The sequence below is a fragment of the Zootoca vivipara genome, chromosome 12, assembly GCF_963506605.1.
Source record: "Zootoca vivipara chromosome 12, rZooViv1.1, whole genome shotgun sequence".
Taxonomy (NCBI): domain Eukaryota; kingdom Metazoa; phylum Chordata; class Lepidosauria; order Squamata; family Lacertidae; genus Zootoca; species Zootoca vivipara.
The window spans coordinates 15,072,710-15,095,474 of NC_083287.1; the positions used below are offsets into that span (position 1 = coordinate 15,072,710).

Below are 22,765 nucleotides of genomic sequence, written 5' to 3' on the forward strand. Positions count from 1 at the left end.
TGGTGCAGAATGCTGGAAGGAAACTTAAATAGAATTGAGAGCATAATATATCATGTATTTGCACAGAAACACATATGGTTCATTGAAGTGGGACATCAGCATTGATTATTAGAAGAATGCTAAAAAGGGGATCAGAATCCTTTCTGTAAGAGTGTTAAATATGCAATCTATTATTATAATTGTCTAAACGTTTTAGTGTCAACTTAGAAAAAGAAGATAAAGAACAGCAGGCTAACTGAAGATCTTCTTTACACTTAGAAAACTTTGAATGTGTCCCATTAAATTAAGTATTGGGGAACCTGTGGCCGTTGAGAATTTATTTATTTATTTGATTATATTACTCCCATTATCCCTGGCTGTTGGCCAAGTAATTACATGCAAGTAATTACAATTAGAAGAAAAATCCTCTTTTAAAAAAACAAACATTGCCTCAGGTGTGTGTTTTGGGCTGCGGGTGGTATTTGCTCACTTGGAGGTAAAGTTGAACTCACTAGGGCTTACTTCTGAAGACACTTCTAGGGTTGTGCCGTCGCTGTCTGATATGAGTTTAACAGGATCTTAATGAGTTGGTTTCTTTTTGGGAGCGCAACACACAGCCAGTGACCATGTGCTTTGACAAATTCAATAGGTCATACTGCCTGATCGTTACTTAGAGCAAGGACAGAGTGCATTAAAACTATCAATAATTTCCCTCTCTATAGAGCATAATAGTAAATTGATCAGTCACTTACTGGAGTGTCCTCTGGAAAAGGTGACATTATGCTGATAAGCATTGCGATGTTTTTTCTGTGCACACTAATACAGTGTTCAGGATGAACACAATGAGCTGTGGGTTGGTAGACATCACTGCAAACTAGTCTAGCTTAAATTGTTGCATCAAACACCATTTAGTGCCTGTGGAAGAAGTTTCTGAAATCTGGTTATATATAACTTGTTTAGTTTTAGGTTTGTAATTTTATTTTTTTTAAAAGAGGAATACTACCTTTTATGTAAGAATCATTTCCCATTCAAGGTCACTAATATGCAATTATATAGATATATTATGTAGTACATATAGGGATGCGGGTGGCGCTGTGGTCTAAACCACAGAGCCTAGAGCTTGCCGATCAGAAGGTCGGCGGTTCGAATCTCCGCGATGGGGTGAGCTCCTGTTGCTCGGTCCCAGCTCCTGCCCACCTAGCAGTTCGAAAGCACGTCAAAGTGCAAGTAGATAAATAGGTACCACTACAGCGGGAAGGTAAACGGCGTTTCCATGCGCTGCTCTGGTTTGCCAGAAGCGGCTTTGTCATGCCGGCCACATGACCTGGAAGCTGTCTGCAGACAAACGCCGGCTCCCTCGGCCTATAGAGCGAGATGAGCGCGCAACCCCAGAGTCGTCCGCGACTGGACCTAATGGTCAGGGGTACCTTTACCTTTTACACACACAACACACACACACACACACACACACACACACACACACACACACACACTCATCAGAAGCCTCACAGGTTTGTGCCTAGGGGCATGTTTTTCATGATTAATGCATTGGATGCAGACTATGTCTGCAACCCCAACCCCACATATTCTTTATTCTAGGATCAAATTGTTTATATATGGCGGCTGAAAGTTGTTCCTTGCTATATTTAGGCACAGACCTTGCCTAAGTGTAATTTTTAAAAAGGCAAAGCACAGTGCTGTCATCATATACATGTCTATTCAGAGGTCGCGCTGAGTTCAGTGGGGCTTAACCTCCTGGTAAGTGAGTACAGTATAGGACTGCAAATTTAATTCCTGCTTGAACTTCAGTTTTGCTTTCTGCATCTGAACATCACACACTTTGCTCAAAGTAAACATAGGAAGCTTTCTTATGAGCCAGACCCTCAGTATTGTCCATGCTTACAGTCAGTGGCTCTCAAGAGTTTCAGACAGGGACTTGCCACAATTTGAACTCGGGCCCTTCTACATGCAGAGCATATGTTCTACCACTAAGCAACAGACCTTTAGTGTAATTACTAAATGTAGAATGGGTTGCATGATATGTCCTTTATTTTGTTTTTTTTAAGGCGCCATTTCAGACATTTTGTTTCCGAGTGGCATTTTAAAAGCACCTGGCAGGATCCAAAGTGGGGTGGGGTTGGTGGGAGTGGACCTTTAAAACACAGCACTTGCAACACACACAAAAGACTGCAGTTGAAAGGAAATTTCCTCCCTTCTCTGTGCATGTACTGGCATGCTCAGTCAATAGAGCCTCTTAATCTCAGGGTCATGGGTTCAAGCCCCACACTGGGCAAAAGATCTCCACATGACAGGGGGTTGGACTAGATGACCCTCAGGGTCCCTTCCAGCTCTGCAATTCTATGATTCTATGCTTTCTACTGCTGGGGCGCACACAAGTTTGTGAGAACAGTTTCACGTATGAAGTGACTCTCGACTGATGGCTTTATATGCATTTTCCTAAACCAGGCATAGGCAAACTCCGGCCCTCCAGATGTTTGGGACTAAACAAACAAACAAATCTTTATTGTCACTACACCACCTGTGTGCAGTGAAATTAAGCTAACAGGACCAGTGGTCAGGGATGATGGGAATTGTAGTCCCAAACATATGGAGGGCCAGAGTTTGCCTGTGCCTGTCCTAAACTCATCTTCATTGGCAGCAACTCGCATTTCATTCATATAAACTAGGCATCGGCAAACTCGGCCCTCCAAATGTTTTTGGTTTACAATTCCCATGATGTCTAGCTAGCAGGACCAGTGGTCAGGGATGATGGGAATTGTAGTCTCAAAACATCTGGAGGGCCGAGGTTGAGGAAGCCTGATATAAACCTTCCGTGTGTGTGTGTGTGTGTGGATGATTTTGTAACCCTTTCTCCTTTAATTCTAATGAACTTCTAGCAAAATTGCAAGATGCTTCTTATAATCTGGTATAGGGTAGCTCTTCCACCTCTGCAGAGGCACTTGAAATCTGACATCTTGGTTTTTTGTTTTTTTTAAGCCCTCTGTAATAGGGAATTATTATTTAAACCCTGCTAGCCGAAATCTGTTCCTGTTCTGAGCACTGAACAAGATGCTCTTTTTGTAAGGTTAGCTCCCGTGCCCAGAGGGAAAGAGACCCACGGCCCCCCAACACAGCTTCATTTCTCCTGTTGTAAGCGATTTGTAGTTTAAGCTCGCTGATCCCGTGTCACATGTCCGGAACGGTAGGCAGCAGATTCGTGCTGAATTGACATCATGCTTTTCAAATTCAGTGGAAATTAAAAAGGAGGTGGGGGCAGAGCAGGGAGGGGAGGCTTCTCTTGACTCTCTTCTGGTACTACTAATTCCTAGCTCCAGCTTGCCTGTTATTAAAAGGAGCTAGGCAGCAGCCACCAAAAACAGCAGCGCTGTTACGTAGCTCAGGACGCTCAATGAGGTCGAGCTGGATGATAAACAAACCCGCTGTAGAAACATCCTCTGTAAGTTTTGAAGCTCCGTTAATAAGTTCTTTCTGTCTTCCTCTCCCCTTTGCAAGTTAAACTCTGTGTTTAACTCTGTGCAGAATATTAGTTTACACCCATGGATAAAATTGCAGCCTCGGGTTCTGCGCCGTGCTCACTTTTAAATCCCGTTGAAATTGAAGCCACTCTTTCAAGTTAACAAGTACGGTAAAATAACCATACGGAAGAATATTATTCCTTTGGTTTTTAATGCCTAGCATTATTTGGCCGGGGGGGGGGGGGAACAGTTGCTGTTTTACTCTTTCAGAGCTACTGCAATCTACAAAGCTTAAATGGATATAGCTAATGTAGTTAATGCAGTGCTATCTTTGAAGACAGCGTTACAGCTACTCTTCTGATGGAATTATATTGCCAGATAAAGCTGTATATGTTGCTTGGAGAGCAAGGATATTTAATGCTTTGTTTTGGAAGGTATTGAGGGGTCTGAGCGAATTTTTACTCTGTAACTTGCTTATATAATGACGCCTAACTGGGTACGATGTAGATAAGAGAACCCTCAGTGTTTTTGACTACTAGAAAGTTACTGAACTTCAGTAAGCAGCTTTTGGGAGGTAAAAAAATGGATTCAGTTTTGTGTGAAGTCACAAAGATTCAGTAAAACATGTTATTTTCTTCTGGACCTTAAATTCTCTGATCTGTTCCTTTTCTTTCAGTTCTGTTATCATATCAAGAGAGCAACTCTCTTCTCACACTGCTTCTTATAACTGCTTAAAATTATTTATTGGTTCATTTTGCAGTTACTGCTATGGAACTATTCTATTACTGAGCTTTTATGAAATGAGGCAAGATTTCCCATGGTGTCTAGTTTATACCAAATATACCAGTAATATAGCCTCAAGAAATACCTGGCCTAACCCAAATGATTCATTCCCTGAAACTCCTTGAGTTGTGGCCAACTAAGTTCTGTTACGCTTGCCATATGTCTGGAATTTCCTGGACATAGCTGGGATTCGGTTGTTGGAAATAGTGTCGGGGAGGAAATTGCTGAAGTGTCCGCGAAAATCCAGACGTATGGCAACCCATGTTGGAAGTGTAGATTTTGGTGAATTTCATTAACAATAGCTCAAAAATGTCATTTTAAAAAAAGATTTTTTGGGGTGGGGGGAACTCAACAACCTTGGCCTAAATAAATAAAACAAGCAAAAATTGAAATAATATAATATAAAATAGAAAGCTCAACAACTTAACAATCTCATCAAGTTTTGTGTCTGGATTTCCCCTTTTCGAAATATGGTAACCCTAGTTCTGCTCCAGGTTGACCCATTGCAATTAATGAACCTAAGTTAGCCATGTCTCTTATTTTCAGTGGGTATACTTTTGAGTAGAACTGTGCATGCAACCTCCTGAAAACAGGAAATGCCTTTATCTTAGTAAATTTGGAATCCTGTTACTTTTAGTTAAAAGGTTATGGATTATAGTATTGCTTTTCTGACGAGGAATTCCTTAGTTGCTGCTCTTCTCCTTCCTTCCTTCCTTCCTTCCTTCCTTCCTTCCTTCCTTCCTTCCTTCCTTCCTTCCTTCCTTCCTTCCTTCCTTCCTTCCTTCCTTCCTTCCTTCCTTTTAAGAGTAAGTACAGGAGTTGGTATTTGAAACACTCACCAATATGTCTGAAAAATGAACACATTGTGCAACGTTGCCATAACCTTTAACACCAGAACTTAGAGCATCCTGAACATCGCAGACTTGTTATTGACAGATGCATTGTCTTAAAATAGTGAATGAACCATTTATTTTCGTCTATTACATCCAATCTGCTTGAAATATTTAGCTAGCTGACTCTTTATTTGACCCCTAGCTCTTCAAATGATTATATCAGGGGTCAGCAAACTTTTTCAGCAGGGGGCCGGTCCACTGTCCCTCAGACCTTGTGGGGGGCCCGGACTATATTTTTTTGGGGGAAATGAACTAATTCCTATGCCCCACAAATAACCCAGAGATGCATTTTAAATAAAAGGACGCATTCTACTCATGTAAAAACATGCTGATTCCCGGACCGTCCGCAGGCTGGATTTAGAAGGCGATTGGGCCAGATCCACCCCTGGGCCTTAGTTTGCCTACCCATGGATTATATCCTTCTCTGATTTACTAGGTGATAGTAGAACATTTGTCCTGCTGCATAGCATCCAAAATTTTCAATGAGTAAGATGACAAGACCGTTTTAAAAAAATGAAAGTGGTGCCTTCATAGTATATGCTCACATTCATTCTGCAAACTCCTTATGGCTTATCCAACTCCTCAGCGCCGTGGATTTCGTAATTGTTCATAACTTACTGAAGATTATGCTAGTCAGTTAGTAATGTTGAGTGAGTATTTGGAAATAATCTGGTGTTCTACGAGATCTCTGTAATTAAGCTCATATGAATTCATGCCATATTGTTCTTTGTTGCGCCCAGCTGGTGATACTGATTATATATTTTCCCTCTCTCCCTTCCACTCCGAAACCAGTATTCCACTCGTGACTTGATCCTAGTTGAAGATGAGGTGACAGATACTGAAGATAATGAAGAAGAAGATATAGGAGTCCTGGAAGATCAACGCAGTGTAATTCTTCACCTCATCTCGCAACTCAAACTTGGAATGGACCTAACTAGGGTATGCATCTCCTCCTCCTCTTCCTCCAACCAACAATGCCTTCTTTAAGAGTCACATGCTATTAAACAGGCAGTCTCATTGGACTTTGCCACAAACCTCTCCACAAAATCTACTTTGGCAACATTTGTTCCAAGTGTTGCCTCCCTTAATGAGTGTAATGAATTTGATCCACTTTACCAAGCGGACAGTGTGCTGCCTTTTTGTGGGAGGTTTTGCAGTTCAATCTGACTCATACTATGTGCTTTGACACCATTTCTTACGGTTGAAAATACTGAAGCTTCCAGCTTCTTCTTGGGCAAAATCAGAAGGAGAAGTAAAAGCAGGGGTGTGGCTAACCCATTTTTTAGGGGGAGGCAAGAGTTTCACTGACCTATCCGCAGCCCTCTAGGAGCCCTATTTAAAGTGAGTATGGCTGAATAGATGGGGTCAGTTTTAAATTTTGTTAAGAGACACATTTTGAGGGTCATGGGGCATCACTGAATTGTATCAGGAACCCACTCCAAAGGAGATTTTTTTTTTAAAGAATGGACACATTTGAGGGGCCTTGGAAGGTCACAAAGCTTACAGTATTATGGCACAGAGCAGTCAGTTAGTGTTTCTTTTTTAAATTGAATTTTAAATATTTGGGTTGCAAAAAACTTTTGGTACCATGGCATAACAGTGAGGGGTGGCTGGGATAGGAGCAGCCAGTTGTTGTTGTTGTTGTTGTTGTTGTTGTTGTTGTTGTTGTTGTTAACAACAAGCCTAAAGGGGCCTCACAGGTTAACCACACCTGAAGTATGCAGATGAAACCTAACTCTGTTACATCTGGAACCATTTGTGGCCATGCAGGTATTGGTGTCTGGTCGTTGGTGGTAGGCTGGAAGAGAACCATTACGTTGATTCCTTGTAAGATGGAGAGTTGGCAGGTGGTTCTGCAAATAGGGGCCATTTGTCTGTTCCAGATAGGCCACACTCCTTCTGAAGAACAGGTGCATAATCTTTGGGGTGGGGGCGGGGGGATGTTTCTGAAAGCCAAGTTGCTGAAATGGCTTTGAGCATCTTCTGGCAGCTTGGGATGGTGTGCTGGCTTCAGTGGTTCGTGGACAGGGATCACTCGGTAACCAAAACTGCATTACTGCAAAGTGAAGACCCTCCCCTTCCCCATGACTAGTCTGTAAAGACCAGAGCAAGACTTTCATGTTTGTGTTGGGGGGTCCCATGCCTTGGAGGGGGAAGCAAGTGAGGCTTATCGATGACCAAACTTAATTGCTGATTACCATATCCAACCAAAATTTGTTGACCATGCAAGGCCAAATTATTTAATTTCAATCGTTCTTTTTACTATATACCATGCTAGAAAACAAAATTGCCTCTAACAGTTGTCGAAATCAGTACACCGGTGACATGGCCAATATACAATCGTCCACACTTTTGGGGAAATGTTCCACATCCCTGTATGTAAAAAATGAAGAGTATTTAGCCTGTGAAAGGAGTACTGCAAAAAGCTCTCATTATATTGGGTTGTCGTCTTGAGTGTATGTCGTTTTTCTGAACATGGGAAGGTCAAAAAACCACTGACTTTGATTGGTGTCGTAACCCAATACACCAAGAGAGTACTATCCTGAATAATGCATGGAAAGAAAATGGTTTTTCAGTTTGACCTCGTAGACTAAATGAAAATATAAAGGGCAGCTGGAGCAGAGATATTAGTGAAATATGTGTTTTCCCCATGAATTAAATGCATTGGCAATCATGGAACAGAACATTATTAAATATTCATTTGCATGTTTGAGGACATTGTGGAGAACTTTTCAATCAGAATGGTTATCTAAGGATGATGCTAGAATGAATAAATATGGCTAAGTGAAATTGTTTTAGAATTCTTTTCCTTGGTAACAATGGAAGGATCTGTATTGTGGTATTTTAGAAAAATATTTATTGGGTTTCAGCATTTTGGGTACATAGCCAAAATAAAAAGGGAAGAGACCAATATTCAGATAACGGGGGGGGGGGGGTAGAGAGGGAAACCCCCAGCAGCATTGTGATAAAATGCTAGCTATTCACAACTCTTCGCTTATGCAAAAAGGTTGTGTAGGAATTCCACACAGCAGGGAATCTGTCTGTATTCTCATCTGTTCAAAAGCACTGGAACTAAATTTCACATTCTTTACACATCAGTAATCAGGTCCATTAGGGTTCATTCTGCGCCCTGATTGATCTTTTGAGGGTGGGTTCCCCCTCCAACCCTAATTATTTAGTAAATATAACAGAGTTCAGAGCTGAGTATCCCAAGCGTTAAAGCTCATCGTGTGATATCTCTGTTGATTTTAGTCACTGCACTGTTGAATTCTAGGCTTTGCACAGTTTTCTCTAGGCATATCCACTTTGTATCAAATTGTGCAATGACTGCTGTAATCTTGGCCAAGGGAAGGAAGCCTGCAGTTTTAAAATGCAGCCTTCCATTTCCCAGTGGCGGTGGGGGACTGGAAACGAGGTGTTCTTTGCGTCTTCCCGCCAGCAGTGGCGACAACCGTGATGAGACAGGGAGCATGGGAAGCCTTGTCTAGGTCACCCATCTGCTTATTCGCTTGCTTTGCCTGCTCCTTTGCTTGAAGCTTTCCGCTTGAATGTATCTCCCAGTTCTTTAAGAATCGCAGAAATAAAAAAATAAACGCAATGCAAAATGCTGCCAGGTTGGTTGGTGGTACAATTCTCAGTTGCAGGGGAGTTATGGAATGCTGTCTACCTTTAGCTAGTCAATGAGGAGGGATTTTTATTGGGACAAGTAAAAGGGGTTCATTCTCCTCTGGTTGCTAGGTGTGCCCTGCATCTGTTTACCAACCAAGATCCTTGTTTACCAAGGTCCTTGAGCTCTTATGATTAAGGGCAGTATAGAAATCTAAAATTGGGACGAAGGCATAGCTGCCAAGTCTCCCGTATTTCCCGGGAAAGCGCTGTTTTTCCAGCCGTTTCCCGCTGGCAGCCCGGATTAAAAAAAAACCCGTAAATCCTCTGGATTCTTACCGGCCCGGGGAGGCTCCTTCTGCGCATGTCTGGAGTCTCTGGACATGCGCAGAAGCGATTTCTGGCGCTGCTGCCATTTTGGAAATGGGCAGAGCATGCATAGAAGCAACTTCTAGTGCTGCTCTGCCCAGTTCAAAAATGGCCGCAGCACGACTTCCGGTGCCACGTCGCTGCTGATCCCGGATTTTTCAATCTGGGAGTTTGCACCTATGGACGCGGGTGGTGCTGTCGTGTAAATCATTGAGCCTAGGGCTTGCTGGTCAGAAGGTTGGCGGTTCAAACCCCCACAATGGGGTGGGCTCCCATTGTTCGGTCCCAGCTCCGGCCCACCTAGCAGTTTGAAAGCATGTCAAAGTGCAAGTAGATAAATAGGTACCGCTCCGGTGGGAAGGTAAACGGCGTTTCCATGCGCTGCTCTGGTTTGCAAGAAGTGGCTTAGTCATGCTGGCCACATGACCGCTTGAATGGACAAACACCAGCTCCCTCGGCCTATAGAGCGAGATGAGCGTCGCAACCCCAGAGTCGTCCGCGACTGGACCTAATGGTCAGGGGTACCTTTACCTTTACCTTTACCTATAAATCTAATAAATCATCACCATCTTACAGTTTTGGTGGAGTCTCCCTGCCTTGGGTCTAGCACTTCATCTGCTATGCCACTTGTATTATGGGGAAGGAAGCTCCTTAACACATTCACTTTGCATTCCTATCCATGCTTATATTTTGGGATTTTCTAATAGTTAAACTCAACTATGGGATTTGTTCCCACAAGATGTTGTGATGACCACCAACTTGAAAGGTTTGAAAGGAGATTTGGACAAGCTGATGGAAGATAAGGCTGTCTTCTGCCTTTCGGAAGTAGCATGCCCTTTAATATCACTGGGTGATGATCACAAGTGGAGAGGGAGCTGTTGCACCCATGACCTGTGGTTTCTCACAAGCAACTGGTTGGCCACTGTGGGAGCAGAACCAAATGGAACCGGGCTGCTCTTGTTTTCATTCATTGTTGTCCTTCTTCACCTTGCTTGTATTATGAAAAAGCAGTTATATTTTAAAGATCAAAAGCTGTGTTTGGGACAGGCCTTACTTTTTCCTATAAAAGCATCACCTCTGGGTATCCGGATAGTCACAGGAGCATTTATCACACAGTTCAAAGATGGAGCGAACTCTTGATTAGCAAAAACACAACCTCTACAGACTTGGTTGAGTGTCAGGCCTAATGAGCAGAGCAGCTCATTCCTAGTGGTCTTCCCCCATGAAAATCAGTTGCTGAGACTGAAAGTCCCCGCCTCCTCAACAGGACTTTCCCCAAGTACAGGTAATCAGTTGTCATAGCAGGAGGGTGAGATACCCATGCCCCTGCCTCTTGGCCTTCCTCCTCCCTCCCACTCACTTTCTTCAGCTTCTGCCTCTGATTTTGTACTTCTCTCTGTCACAGACTCTCCCTGCTCACTAAGCCCTGTTACCTCTTCAGCTTCTGACATTTCCTCTTCCCAGGCTTCTCCCTCTTCTCCTCTGACCACTCACTGTTGTCCCATCACCACTCTCCAGGCTCTGAGTCTTCTTCCCTTGCTTCCTCCCACCATCCTTCTGTGTCCACCCAGCCCATAACACTGATGCTGATGTGAGATAAATAGCACTTAGTTATTACAGAAGAGGCACCACTTTTTAAATAAAAAAACATTTGCTGTTTTACTTGTATAAGCTACCTTTTTTGTGACCTAAATGCTGGTACCTGCAATCTCAGGGTCTTTTCCTTATTGAACTTTAAATTGCAACGTGGGTGCAGAGAGCTCCTCTGCAGAAAACTTAATTTTGCATTTTGCTCCTGGTGGACTTGCTCATTATGTAAGCTCGTATGCTATTCCAAAAGTAGGATCACTTAGCATGCACACACCCCCTCCACGGTAAATAAATATTGTTGGTAGTGGCCCCTAGACACATGCCATTTTGACTCCATTCTCTCTGCAATATTAGCCCTGAGTGTTGCACAGGTGTTAAAGAGGAATGTAGCCAAGTTTCCTTTTGAAAGCTCTTTATTACACCGGCAGCCCTCCCAAATTCAAGCATCACTGGTGGGGGGTAGGGAGGGCCAGTTCTGTATTGGATTTGCAGGTGACTTTTCTGTTTGTATAAATCGGCCTGCAGCAAACTTTTTGAAGCCTCCTTGTTCCTTAGCCTTTTCAGTGCAACAAATATTGCATCTATTGTTGGAAATAAAAATGCACAGCTATTCTTACAGCATAGAGCTGCTATTTCTGTCCATTAATAGACAGAACTGTTTGGCAAACAGTATCATCAATCACACACATGGCTGTTGGGTAGTCAGATCAGTCCAGCAATGCTGGGCATTATTCCAGAGCTGATGCTTATGTTCCTTTCTCTCCCCAGCTATTACTATTCCATTTTCATGGGCAGCCCTGCCAAATCCCAGGCGTCTGCTTACCAGAAATTGATATTGTAGATGTGCAGATTCTCTCTCTCTCTCTCTCCCTCTCCACCCCCCTGGCACATGCTGCTGCTTGTCTCCATGCTGCATCTGGCCTAAAGGACCCCTGACCATTAGGTCCAGTCGTGACCGACTCTGGGGTTGCGCGCTCATCTCGCATTATTGGCCGAGGGAGCCGGCGTATAGCTTCCAGGTCATGTGGCCAGCATGACAAAGCCGCTTCTGGCAAACCAGAGCAGCACATGGAAACGCCGTTTACCTTCCCGCTGTAGCGGTTCCTATTTATCTCTCTCTCTCCCTCTCCACCCCCCTGGCACATGCTGCTGCTTGTCTCCATGCTGCATCTGGCCTAGAAGTCTACAAAATAGCATTTGTCCCTTGTTATACACTTCACGTGTATGTGTGTGTTAGAATAGGGAATTATTTTGGTAGATCTTTACCTCTTAAGGTAAAGGTAAAGGGACCCCTGACCATTAGGTCCAGTCGTGACCGACTCTGGGGTTGCGCGCTCATCTCGCATTATTGGCCGAGGGAGCCGGCATATAGCTTCCAGGTCATGTGGCCAGCATGACAAAGCCGCTTCTGGCAAACCAGAGCAGCACATGGAAACGCCGTTTACCTTCCCGCTGTAGCGGTTCCTATTTATCTACTTGCATTTTGACGTGCTTTCGAACTGCTAGGTTGGCAGGAGCTGGGACCAAGCAACGGGAGCTCACCCCGTCACAGGGATTCGAACCGCCGACCTTCTGATCAGCAAGCCCTAGGCTCAGTGGTTTAACCACAGCGCCACCTGGGTCCCCTCTTTACCTCTTAGGTTGTGCTAATATTCACTGATCGAATGACACATGTTGGCTTCAATAGTGCTTCAAAAACCTTCTAAACCTATTTATCCAGAGGCAACAGCAGAGTGAGCAGGAGAAATGAGCAGCACTATGAGGAATGACAGCACTATATCAGCAGTTCTCTCTGAAAAGGAGATTATTTGTAAAGATGAATATTTGTATGCATGCTTAGACCAGGTACAGCTCTGATGCTGCATAACTGTGGTTTAGGTATACAGATCAAGTTGCTGGGTTGCATGCTTTCTCCCTTCTGTCCCTTCTCTCTTGAACATGAATCCTTTCTCTTCTCCTGGCTCTTTTGTGCCATTGCTTTGGATTGAGAATTTCCAATTATAATTAGTGGCATTCTTAAAACTCCAGAACCATGCAGTAAATACTGAAGCATGGCTGAGGATGGGGGGGGGAAGAGTAACTTTGTGCCCATGCTCCTACAGACTGCTTCATATGTCTCAACCCTGATTTAGTGTCCTTATGGCTAGTGCAGATGTAAGAATGGTAAATCATGATAACGTGTTTTGAGAAGGCAGAAGCAAACATCTGCTTATTTCCACCATAGTTGGCTTAGGTTCAGTTTAATGATAAACCATAAAGACGCAGAGAGAGTAACCGAGAACTCTGTGTTTCCATCTGTGCAACTGAAATATTAATGTGGACAGGTTTGTTGTAAGGTCTGGATCAATCAAATAAGGTACCCTGCACTGCGTATTAAAGTGCTGTGGAAGTTGTACTACTGACAGTTGTATCTCATATGCCTTCTAAAGCAAATCTTTGAAAGCATCAAGGCAGGAGAGGAAAATCAACTCCGCTCTCCCCCCCACACACTTTTGGACCTTTCAGGATAAAAGCACAGAGCCTAGGGCTTGCCGATCATAAGGTTGGCGGTTCGAATCCCTGCGATGGGGTGAGCTCCCGCCCGTTGCTCGGTCCCTGCTCCTGCCAACCTAGCAGTTCGAAAGCACGTCAAAAGTGCAAGTAGATAAATAGGCACCACTCCGGCGGGAAGGTAAACGGCATTTCCTTGCACTGCTCTGGTTCGCCAGAAGCAGCTTAGTCATGCTGGCCACATGACCCGGAAGCTGTATGCCGGCTCCCTCAGCCAATAAAGCGAGATGAGCGCCGCAACCCCAGAGTTGTCCGCGACTGGACCTAATGGTCAGGGGTCCCTTTACCCTTTACCTATGTATTTAAAGTTGTATTTTGTCAGAATTTCTAAATGTACCGTACTTTATCCCAAAATACACATTCTGGCAAAAACCAAAACACAATTGTTTCCTGATCTATGGAATAGCATGGGAAGCGTGAATTGGATCAGTTTGCTTTAGAATGTGGATTGAATGAAAATCTTCTCCATCCCTACTTTTGTAACATCCCTAAAAGAGAACATTGCACGCTTCCACTAGCAGTCCCTGTATATGATGATGTGGCCATATCACACTTTAAGGACCCAGTGTATCTGAAGAAGTGTGCATGCACACGAAAGCTCATACCAATAACAAACTTAGTCGGTCTCTAAGGTGCTACTGGAAGGATTTTTTTATTTAGTTTCGACTGCAGCAGACTAACACGGCTACCTACCTAGTTGATTAAAACATTGCTTTTACTTAGGACTGGTTGTGTCATTGCTTGCTTTGGTGCTTTTTAAAGTACAGTCATTTGATTTAAATTTAGTGTTGTATTCTGGGCTTAATGTTTTTTTAATGGTTAATTCTGGTTCCTTGGCATAGAATTGCTCATCGTTATGGCGATTTGCATGTTGTAGGCCACCTTGAGAGGGTCTGACCTGGAAAGACAGCCTATAAATACTTTCAAAAATAAATAACGCCAGTCCTCAACTAGCAAAGACAAAATTAAGGTGGGATCAGAAACTCCCTGCCGGGTGAAGCCCCATGTCAGTTTTGGAGAGGCATTAAGAGCACCATCACTACGAAACACCTGCTCTTGGGCACAGCCGAAACATTACATGCCAGCACTAGAGAGTGGTGGAAAATTAATGTGAAACAGTGTGTGCTTATAATCAGGTTTGTTTTTCTTACGAGTGGAATCCTGGGCAACGCTTTTGCCTCGCTCTGATTTGAAATGTGTCAGAACTACCGGTGTCCAGATAGATTTCTTTGTGCCACCCACATCCACCCTGCCAGCTGCCAAAGTTGGCACGTCGCTAGTAGAACTCAATTAACTTGAACCAAACTGATGTACCACTTTCTGTAAACAAGGAACACTGTCGGGGAACAATTGGCTCACTTATTAGCTAAGCAGAGCAAGACAACGAAAGAGTCCAGGCAGTTTGAATAGCGTGACCTTGTTAGGCCACCGAGGACTCTGGCGAAATAGATAGTGACTTGTAGAATTGACCAAAGCAATGAGTGTTGCCTTCATTCATTATTTGCACTTCTCAGTCCTGAGAGCGAGCTCTCTGGCAGTGCGAGGGAAAAAAACCCACACGTTTATTTTGGCACAGGAAGTTTTGCAGCTGCCCTAACTGTTTACTCCTCCCTGTTGCAGTCATGAAAAAAAATGATTATTTGCTTTCCCCCTGCACTCGATACAGGTAGTTCTCCCAACCTTTATTTTGGAGAAGAGGTCCCTGCTGGAGATGTATGCAAACTTCCTGGCCCACCCTGACCTGTTTTTGACAGTTTCGTCCGGAAGCACCCCTGAGGAAAGAATAATTTACTTTGTGGAGTATTACTTAACAGCCTTTCATGAAGGCCGGAAAGGAGCTGTTGCCAAGAAGCCCTACAACCCAATTATTGGAGAAACTTTCCATTGTTCTTGGGATGTGCCTAAAGACAAAGTGAAGCAGTCAAGAACTAACTCTCCCTCTCCAAGCCCCAAGGGCAAGGCACCGCCACCACCAGAAAAGTACAAGCTGCGGTTTGTAGCTGAACAAGTATCCCATCACCCACCAGTCTCCTGCTTTTACTGCGAGTGCAAGGAGAAGAGGATGTGTGCAAATGTTCATGTATGGACCAAAAGCAAGTTCATGGGAATGTCTATAGGTGTTTCTATGGTAGGTGAAGGTAAGACATACCACAAAGATACAATATATATTATAGCAGGCTTGCTTGTCGCACAGGATTTTAGGAAGCATTGAAGAGAAGCTCCCCACCCCTCAAAACAAACAAACAAACAAACCCTGAAATCTACCATCCTCCATTAAGAAACATACTTGTGAGTAATAGCAGCAAAGCACTTTATGTACTTTTCAGCCTCTGGACACTAAAACAAAACTAGTGGAAATGTCCCTTATATAAGCTTTTCAGGAGTCCCAACAATTTAACATGTGGTCACAGAATCCTAGAATTGTATAGCTGAAAGGAACCATGAGGGTCATCTAGTCCAACCCCCTGCAATGCAGGAATCTTTTGCCCAATGTGGGGCTCGAACCCACGACCTTGAGATTAAGAGTCTCATGTTCTACCAACAGATCTTCATTTTCCTCCCCAACTGACTTAACATATTGGCCCAAATATAAGCCACACCCCCCCCAAAGAAATTCTGACCGTGAAAAGTTAAAATGCGACTTAAATTCACAACCTTACAAAATTTGGCTTTTACGATATCGCTGCTGAAACAGACATGCGATAAAACGGTACAAAAAACATTTTATTGCTGATTTGCGAGCTTGAGACTATTGTGCAATTAATTCTAATGTCATTCATCGTATTTTACAGTGCAGTATTGATTTTTTTATTTGCATTTACGGTGCTACGAACAGGTGTTTAACCCACTTGAGGAGGGTCCTCTCTAGTACCCTTAGGATTTTCTTCTACATTTGCCATTTACAGGTGCGAGTGCCTGCGGAATTGTAGGAATTGAATAGCGATTTGCGATTTTAGCAGTTGTACGGTAACTTTTGCAGGCTTGCAAGATCAAAGGCTTAAATTGGCTCGGAGTTACAATTCTACCAACCGCAGCGATTTTCAGCCTGTAACCCAAATTTAAGGGAGCTGCTTATATTCGGGTATTGTCTTTTTCCTCCCCGCCCCCCTTGAATTTTAAAGGTGAAGCTTATTTGCGGTTGCGGCTTATATTCGGGCCAATGCGGTACATACCCCAGGCTTTGCAACGCACCTTGGCTGTGAGAAAATGCCACATTCCCGGCTTTGATTTTAATATATTTCTTTCAAATACATATTAAACATATTATTGCAATATTAGTAAATATGGCATACCCCGACTTACCTGTTAAAAGCACATACTGCAAACATACTAATGGAACGATAACACAAGTTGTAAATCACTGCTTCTCATTTTTGGTTCCCGGCAGACATAATAGCCTAGGAATACGTCCTGAGCTTTGGGTCGTAACATTGTTTTGAACATTGCATCTTGCTCACTGTGTATTACTTCTTACAGTATAGTTGTTTTTGCTCAGTCTCATCTTAAGAATTGTGGGCCTTTTCTCGCCTCTCCTATCTGATGCTGTTCAGATGTTGCTGAACCACAACTACCATAATTCCTGACCATTAATGATGTTGGATGGGGTTGATGGGAGCTGGAGTTCAACAATATTTGGAGAGTAATACATTGGAGAAGACGGATATAACGTATGTTGAAATAATGGGTTGATCTGCAACTGCTTCCAGGCAAAGACTACTTCATGCTCTGCCAAAAAGGGAAAAACACACACAAAGCATGCTGATTGGAAGTTAGTATACGAGAGATTCTTTATGGCGAGCCTCCCCAAGTTGAGAAATTAATTTCACGCTGGGAAGTATGAATTTTCTCATCTCTTCTCTCCTTGGGAGCGTGTGAAAGAATCCTTCGTTTTGAATTAAGGGGGAAAGCCCTCATGTGTCCAATCCTTATTTGCTAGGATAGCAGTGTATACAATTAGACTGTCACAATCTTAAGCTCATTGGAAACAAGCAAAATAAAAAAATTCCTTCAGTAGCAACTTAAAGACCAACTAAGTTTTTATTTTGGTATGAGCTTTCGTGTGCATGCACACTTCTTCAGATACAGTACAGATACAGTACAGAATAAGTGTGCATGCACACAAAAGCTCATACCAAAATAAAAACTTAGTTGGTCTTTAAGGTGCTACTGAAGGAGGTTTTTTTTTTTTTTGCTTCGACTCAGACCAACACGGCTACCCACCTGTAACTGGAAACAAGCAGTTTGGAATAAATTATTAGTGTCTTCTCAGGTGGGACCAGTCTCTCTGCTTGCTTTTAGGTGGGGAGTGATCATGCTTCTATTCTAGCACAGCTTTTAATGGTTTTTGATATGTGAAAGTTTGATTCCGTTCCTGCTGGTTGTAAGATGCTTCCTGCTTCATTCTTAATCTGGGTTTGTTGAATTTCGGTTTTAATGTTTGCATGCAGCTTTTTTTTTGTTATTTTTGCAAGGGGGTGTGGCGTCCCTGTTAGGATTGAAGGGAAACATTCATGTGATGATGACATTCCATCATATGACTATGTGTGCCATTTGCCGTGCTGCTCAGTTATTTTCGTTCTGAAAGTCAGTGTAGCTGCTGGTTGTCCTAAGTGACTGAAGTTGTGGCCTAAGCGAGTACCATGTGATTGAAAAATAAGAGATGTGCGTGAGAACCCTTCTCTTGTAGGAAACCACTAAAGACTGCTGACGTCTTCCAGCACCATTCATTGCGTAAATGTTTACAGAATCGAAAGGGAATGTTGATTCTAACACCTTATGACTTTAAAAACTCTGGTTTCCCAAACTTAGGTCTCCAGCTGTTTTGGGACTACAGTTCCCATCATCCCTGACCACTGGTCCTGCCAGCTAGGGATGATGGGGGTTGTAGTCCAAATACAGCTAGAGACCCAAGTTTTGGACCTACAGTGTCATCTTGTGTATTTTATTGATGTGACCTGCAGAAAACGTGTTTTGAGCATTGAGTATGGGGTCAAAGAGGGAAGAAAAGAACATGTTTAGCAGTATATATAATGGATGCTTGTAGTGAGAGCTTTCCTTGTCTCATATAAGCAGTGACCATAACATGGACCTGCTTCAGGTTTGGGAATTTGGAAGCATTTGTTCACATTAAATGCCCAAATCAAGGATGCTGGGACTATATCCCAGAATACATGTCCAGGTCAAATCTGTGTTTTTAATTTTGTGTGTGTGCTGAATGCATTTCTCAATTCATGCTGTTAGTTCTAGTTAATGGTAACTGATGGTGGATAATGGTATAAAGGTCTCTTACTATAGAGTCGAGTCTTGCTTGCAGGTTTCTTCAGAAGGCAGGCATCTGTTTGGACACCGTGAGGATGATGAGCTAGATGGGTCTTTGGGGCGATCCAGCAGGCTCCTCTTGGGTCTTAAAATATTGTTTTAGGGGAGCCTTGTTAGATGCACTGCCAGGCTACCCGTAGTTGGTATCACTTTGCCACATTAGGCACCTCATATGCAAGACAGGTACTGTAGTGCCTGACGTTTTGGCTGAATCTAAGCAAATACCGCAAGTCATTCTCATGGTGGGACTTCCATTGCATGTAGGCTGCTTATTCAAAGATGGCAGGAAGTGGGATAGATACGTTATTTTATCAAATTTTCAGGAGAGTGACTTCTAGTTAGGCAGTTTTCTCTTGGGGTGTGTGTGTGGAATATAACACAACTACAGTATATATTTTTTGAAGCTTGCAGCTATGTTGAGCGTGGAGACCAGGTTGGGTTGCTTGAATGGATTCACCAGTCATGTCTGGGTTGTTTTTTTTTTAAAAAAAAAAAATCGTAGCCTTTTAAAACCAAATTACCCCAAGAAAAGGAGGATTTTACAAAAGGGCAGTTGCAAAAAATAAATAAAATAAAATAAAATAAAATAAAGCATCTTTATTCTTGGTGGAGATCGTTCCTGTTATATCAGTTTTGGTGCCCCCCCCCTTTCAAGGAAAATAAAAATAAATAACACTTACTATAAACTACAGTCGTACCTCGGGTTGCGAACACCTCGGGTTACGAACTGCGCAAACCCGGAAGTATTTTCGCCGCGCGTACGCGTGCAGAAGCACCACGTGCATTTGCGCATGCGCAAAGCACGAAAATAGCGCTTTGCGCATGCGCAAAATGGCGTTTTCGGGTTACGAACTTTTCGGGTTACGAACTGCGACCCGAAACGGATCGCGTTCGTAACCCAAGGTACCACTGTATGTTGCTTCTTTTCAGTACCAGGTAAACAGTGACCATTCTTCTGGAAAGAATACATGTATTGTCAAATTCTCAATGCTGAAAAATGTTTCAACCCCCCCCTCCCATTTCTGCTCCCATCCATAGGTATTCTTTATCTGCTGGACCACGGGGAGGAATATGTGTTCACGCTGCCTTGTGCCTATGCTCGCTCCATTCTTACCGTTCCTTGGGTGGAGCTTGGTGGTAAAGTGAACATTCTCTGTGCCAAGACTGGCTATTCGGCTACAGTCACATTCCACACCAAGCCTTTCTATGGGGGAAAAGTACACAGGTACTGAAACGGCTCTTTCGCATACTTTACTTTTCTTAAGATTGCTCTGTAAAAAATAAAAATAAACACTAAGACAAGCAATATTAACTGCCAAACTGCTTGCTGTTTATAAGGCTGCAGTTGCTAGTGATTTTATACTACTTTAGAAATGTGCTTTGCAAGCAATGTCCTGTATGCTTTCATAAGAACAACATGTGCTCGTATTTGAGGCTGTTCCATTTCCTGCAGCTAAGTGAACTCCAGGAGTGCCTGGAGGCGGTTGGAGGATGGATGGCGGCTAACAAATTGAGGTTGAATCCTGACAAGACAGAAGTACTGTTTGTGGGGGACAGGAGGCGGGCAGGTGTGGAGGACTCCCTGGTCCTGAATGGGGTAACTGTGCCCCTGAAGGACCAGGTGCGCAGACTTGGAGTCATTCTGGACTCACAGCTGTCCATGGAGGCGCAGGTCAATTCTGTGTCCAGGGGCAGCTGTCTACCAGCTCCATCTGGTACACAGGCTGAGACTCTACCTGCCCGCGGACTGTCTCGCCAGAGTGGTGCATGCTCTAGTTATCTCTCACTACTGCAATGAGCTCTATGTGGGGCTACCTTTGAAGGTGACCCAGAAACTACAACTAATCCAGAATGTGGCAACTAGACTGGTGACTGGGAGCGGCTGCCGAGACCACATAACACTGGTCTTGAAAGATCTCCATTGGCTCCCAGTTCATTTCCGAGGACAATTCAAAGTGTTGGTGCTGACCTTTAAAGCCCTAAATGGCCTCGGTCCAGTATACCTGAAGGAGCGTCTCCACCCCCATCGTTCTGCCCGGACACTGAGGTCCAGCACCGAGGGCCTTCTGGCAGTTCCCTTGTTGTGAGAAGCCAGGTTGCAGGAAACCAGGCAGAGGGCCTTCTCGGTAGTGGCGCCCACCCTGTGGAACACCCTCCCATCAGGTGTCAAAGAGAAAAACAACCACCAGACTTTTAGAAGACATCTGAAGGCAGCACTGTTTAGGGAGGCTTTTAATGTTTAATAGATTACTGTATTTTATTTTTCTGTTGGAAGCCGCCCAGAGTTATTATTAGGAGACTCCCAAACACTCAGTGGCTGAAACTGCACAGGGTCTTGAGTCCACATCACCATCAGGACTGGGAGATACCTGATTTTCAACTTCACGATCTATCACTAGCTAAACATCGTGATATACCGATATATCACAGTGTCTGAAATAAGGATGTAGAACTGTGTAGGGGTGAACAGCAGGGATGGGCGATACCTGTTTTTCCCAGCATCGTGATATAATCACCAAGTAAATATCGCAACATATCAATATATCACAATGTTTGAAATAAGGGTGGAGAGTGTTGGCTGGCTCCAGTTTTCCCTGCATCGTGATTTTTGCGTAGCGCATGCGCACACGCATACATCATGATTCACAATATAGTACCAGGTCAAAAATTGTGAGACCGATACCACGATATGGACTTCAGACTGGTTTTAGGTGATATATCAATACATAATCACCATATTCTAACTCTGGGTGCTGTGTGAAATGTGAAGCACCAACCACAGGGAAGTAATTCAGATGAAGAGAAAGGACACTATGCAAGAACAAGATAGTTCTTTAGTGTGCCCCCTCTTTTTTTTTAAAAAAATACCCAGACTAAGCTAGGAGTCACAAAATTGGCACTGCATTTGCATAGAGCAATGATCCCTGGTATTTTGTTTGTAATGGAGACATCAAGTTTATGAGAATGTGGTCAATACATAATGAATGTAGCTCCTTGAGTGCTCTCCAGCTCAGAAATGTATCTGCATTGTTCTTGTTGCTGTTTTTCTAAAAAAACCAAAATGATTATTCTTGGCCTCCTTTTCTGAGTTTGAGTCCAGTGGAAATATTTGCTGTGCATGCAAGTGATTTCCATTCTGGAATCCCCTGTGTCTTACTTTTATCATTTTGATTTAGGGTTACAGCTGAGGTGAAGCATAACCCCACCAACACCATAGTGTGTAAGGCACAAGGGGAGTGGAATGGCACGCTGGAGTTTACGTACAGCAACGGAGAAACCAAAATAATCGACACCACCAAGCTACCCATCATCCGCAAGAGGATCAGACCGATAGCAAAACAGGGTCCATTTGAATCAAGGTGAGGACGCTTTTGCAAAACCATCTTGACTAGTTGCTCTTAAGAGAAGCAGGAAAAGAAAGGATATATTGAAGCACTTGTCCTTGTTTGTCCAGCAGTGTGGAAAAAGCAACACCTTGCTTCCCTAAGGATGTTTCCAAGTTTATGGGTTTTTTCCAATGACTTGTATGCTGAATCAGCATGCTGACATTCTGCCCGCATGGGGATCTTCCACCCACTGTGCTAATTGCTGCTGCGCAAAGGCTCTTTGGAAGCTGCTTTCCCGTAGATGTTATTTTTATTTGCTGAATGTTTACCCCTCTAATACGGAGGCCCCAGAACAAGCAAGAAGAAAAGTCACGTAATACAATGATATCCTTGGGGGAAGGGCTGTAGTTTAGGGAAGAGCCATCATAGCTCAGTGGCAGAGCATCTGTCTTGTATGTGATGGTTCCAGATTCAATCCCTGGGATCTTCAGGTAGGGCTGGAAGAAACTCCCTGTCTGAAATTCTGGAGAGCTGCTGCCAAGTCAGTACAGACAAAACAGAGTTATGGGTAAGCTCAGTGACATTCACACACTCCACCATGAAAATTTCGCAGAGATTTTGTTCCCAAATGTTGCCGCCCTGCAGTGATTATTAAAGTAAAAACAACAACAAGAAGATGATTCTAGAGTTGCATGCTATTTCTTGGAAGTCCCTTGTGACGGATTGGCCTGGTGGGCAAAAGAACTCCAGGGTGCAGAGAGTTAAACCCCAACCTCCTGGATAAATGACGCATTCCATTCCTGAGGGGCGGGACTGCCAGGAGTTTAAAAGGGAGGCTGTTAATTCGGTGGAGAGGGTTGTGGGAGCGAGGGAG

The 22,765-nt window shown here is 43.5% G+C and overlaps 1 protein-coding gene across 3 annotated transcripts in view; it reads left to right on the plus strand.

The window, feature by feature from the left end:
- OSBPL10 (oxysterol binding protein like 10) overlaps positions 1–22,765 on the plus strand; it is a 76,112-nt gene that overhangs the window by 47,393 nt on the left and 5,954 nt on the right. For 2 of the 3 annotated variants that reach the window (XM_035130078.2, XM_035130077.2), the window contains 4 exons: positions 5,924–6,070; positions 14,913–15,384; positions 19,604–19,790; positions 21,742–21,924. In XM_035130078.2, coding sequence (XP_034985969.2) covers positions 5,924–6,070; positions 14,913–15,384; positions 19,604–19,790; positions 21,742–21,924 — 989 coding nt within the window. Of the gene's footprint in view, positions 1–5,923; positions 6,071–14,912; positions 15,385–19,603; positions 19,791–21,741; positions 21,925–22,765 lie in introns of those variants that run through there. The other variant, XR_009558375.1, reaches the window with a different exon arrangement.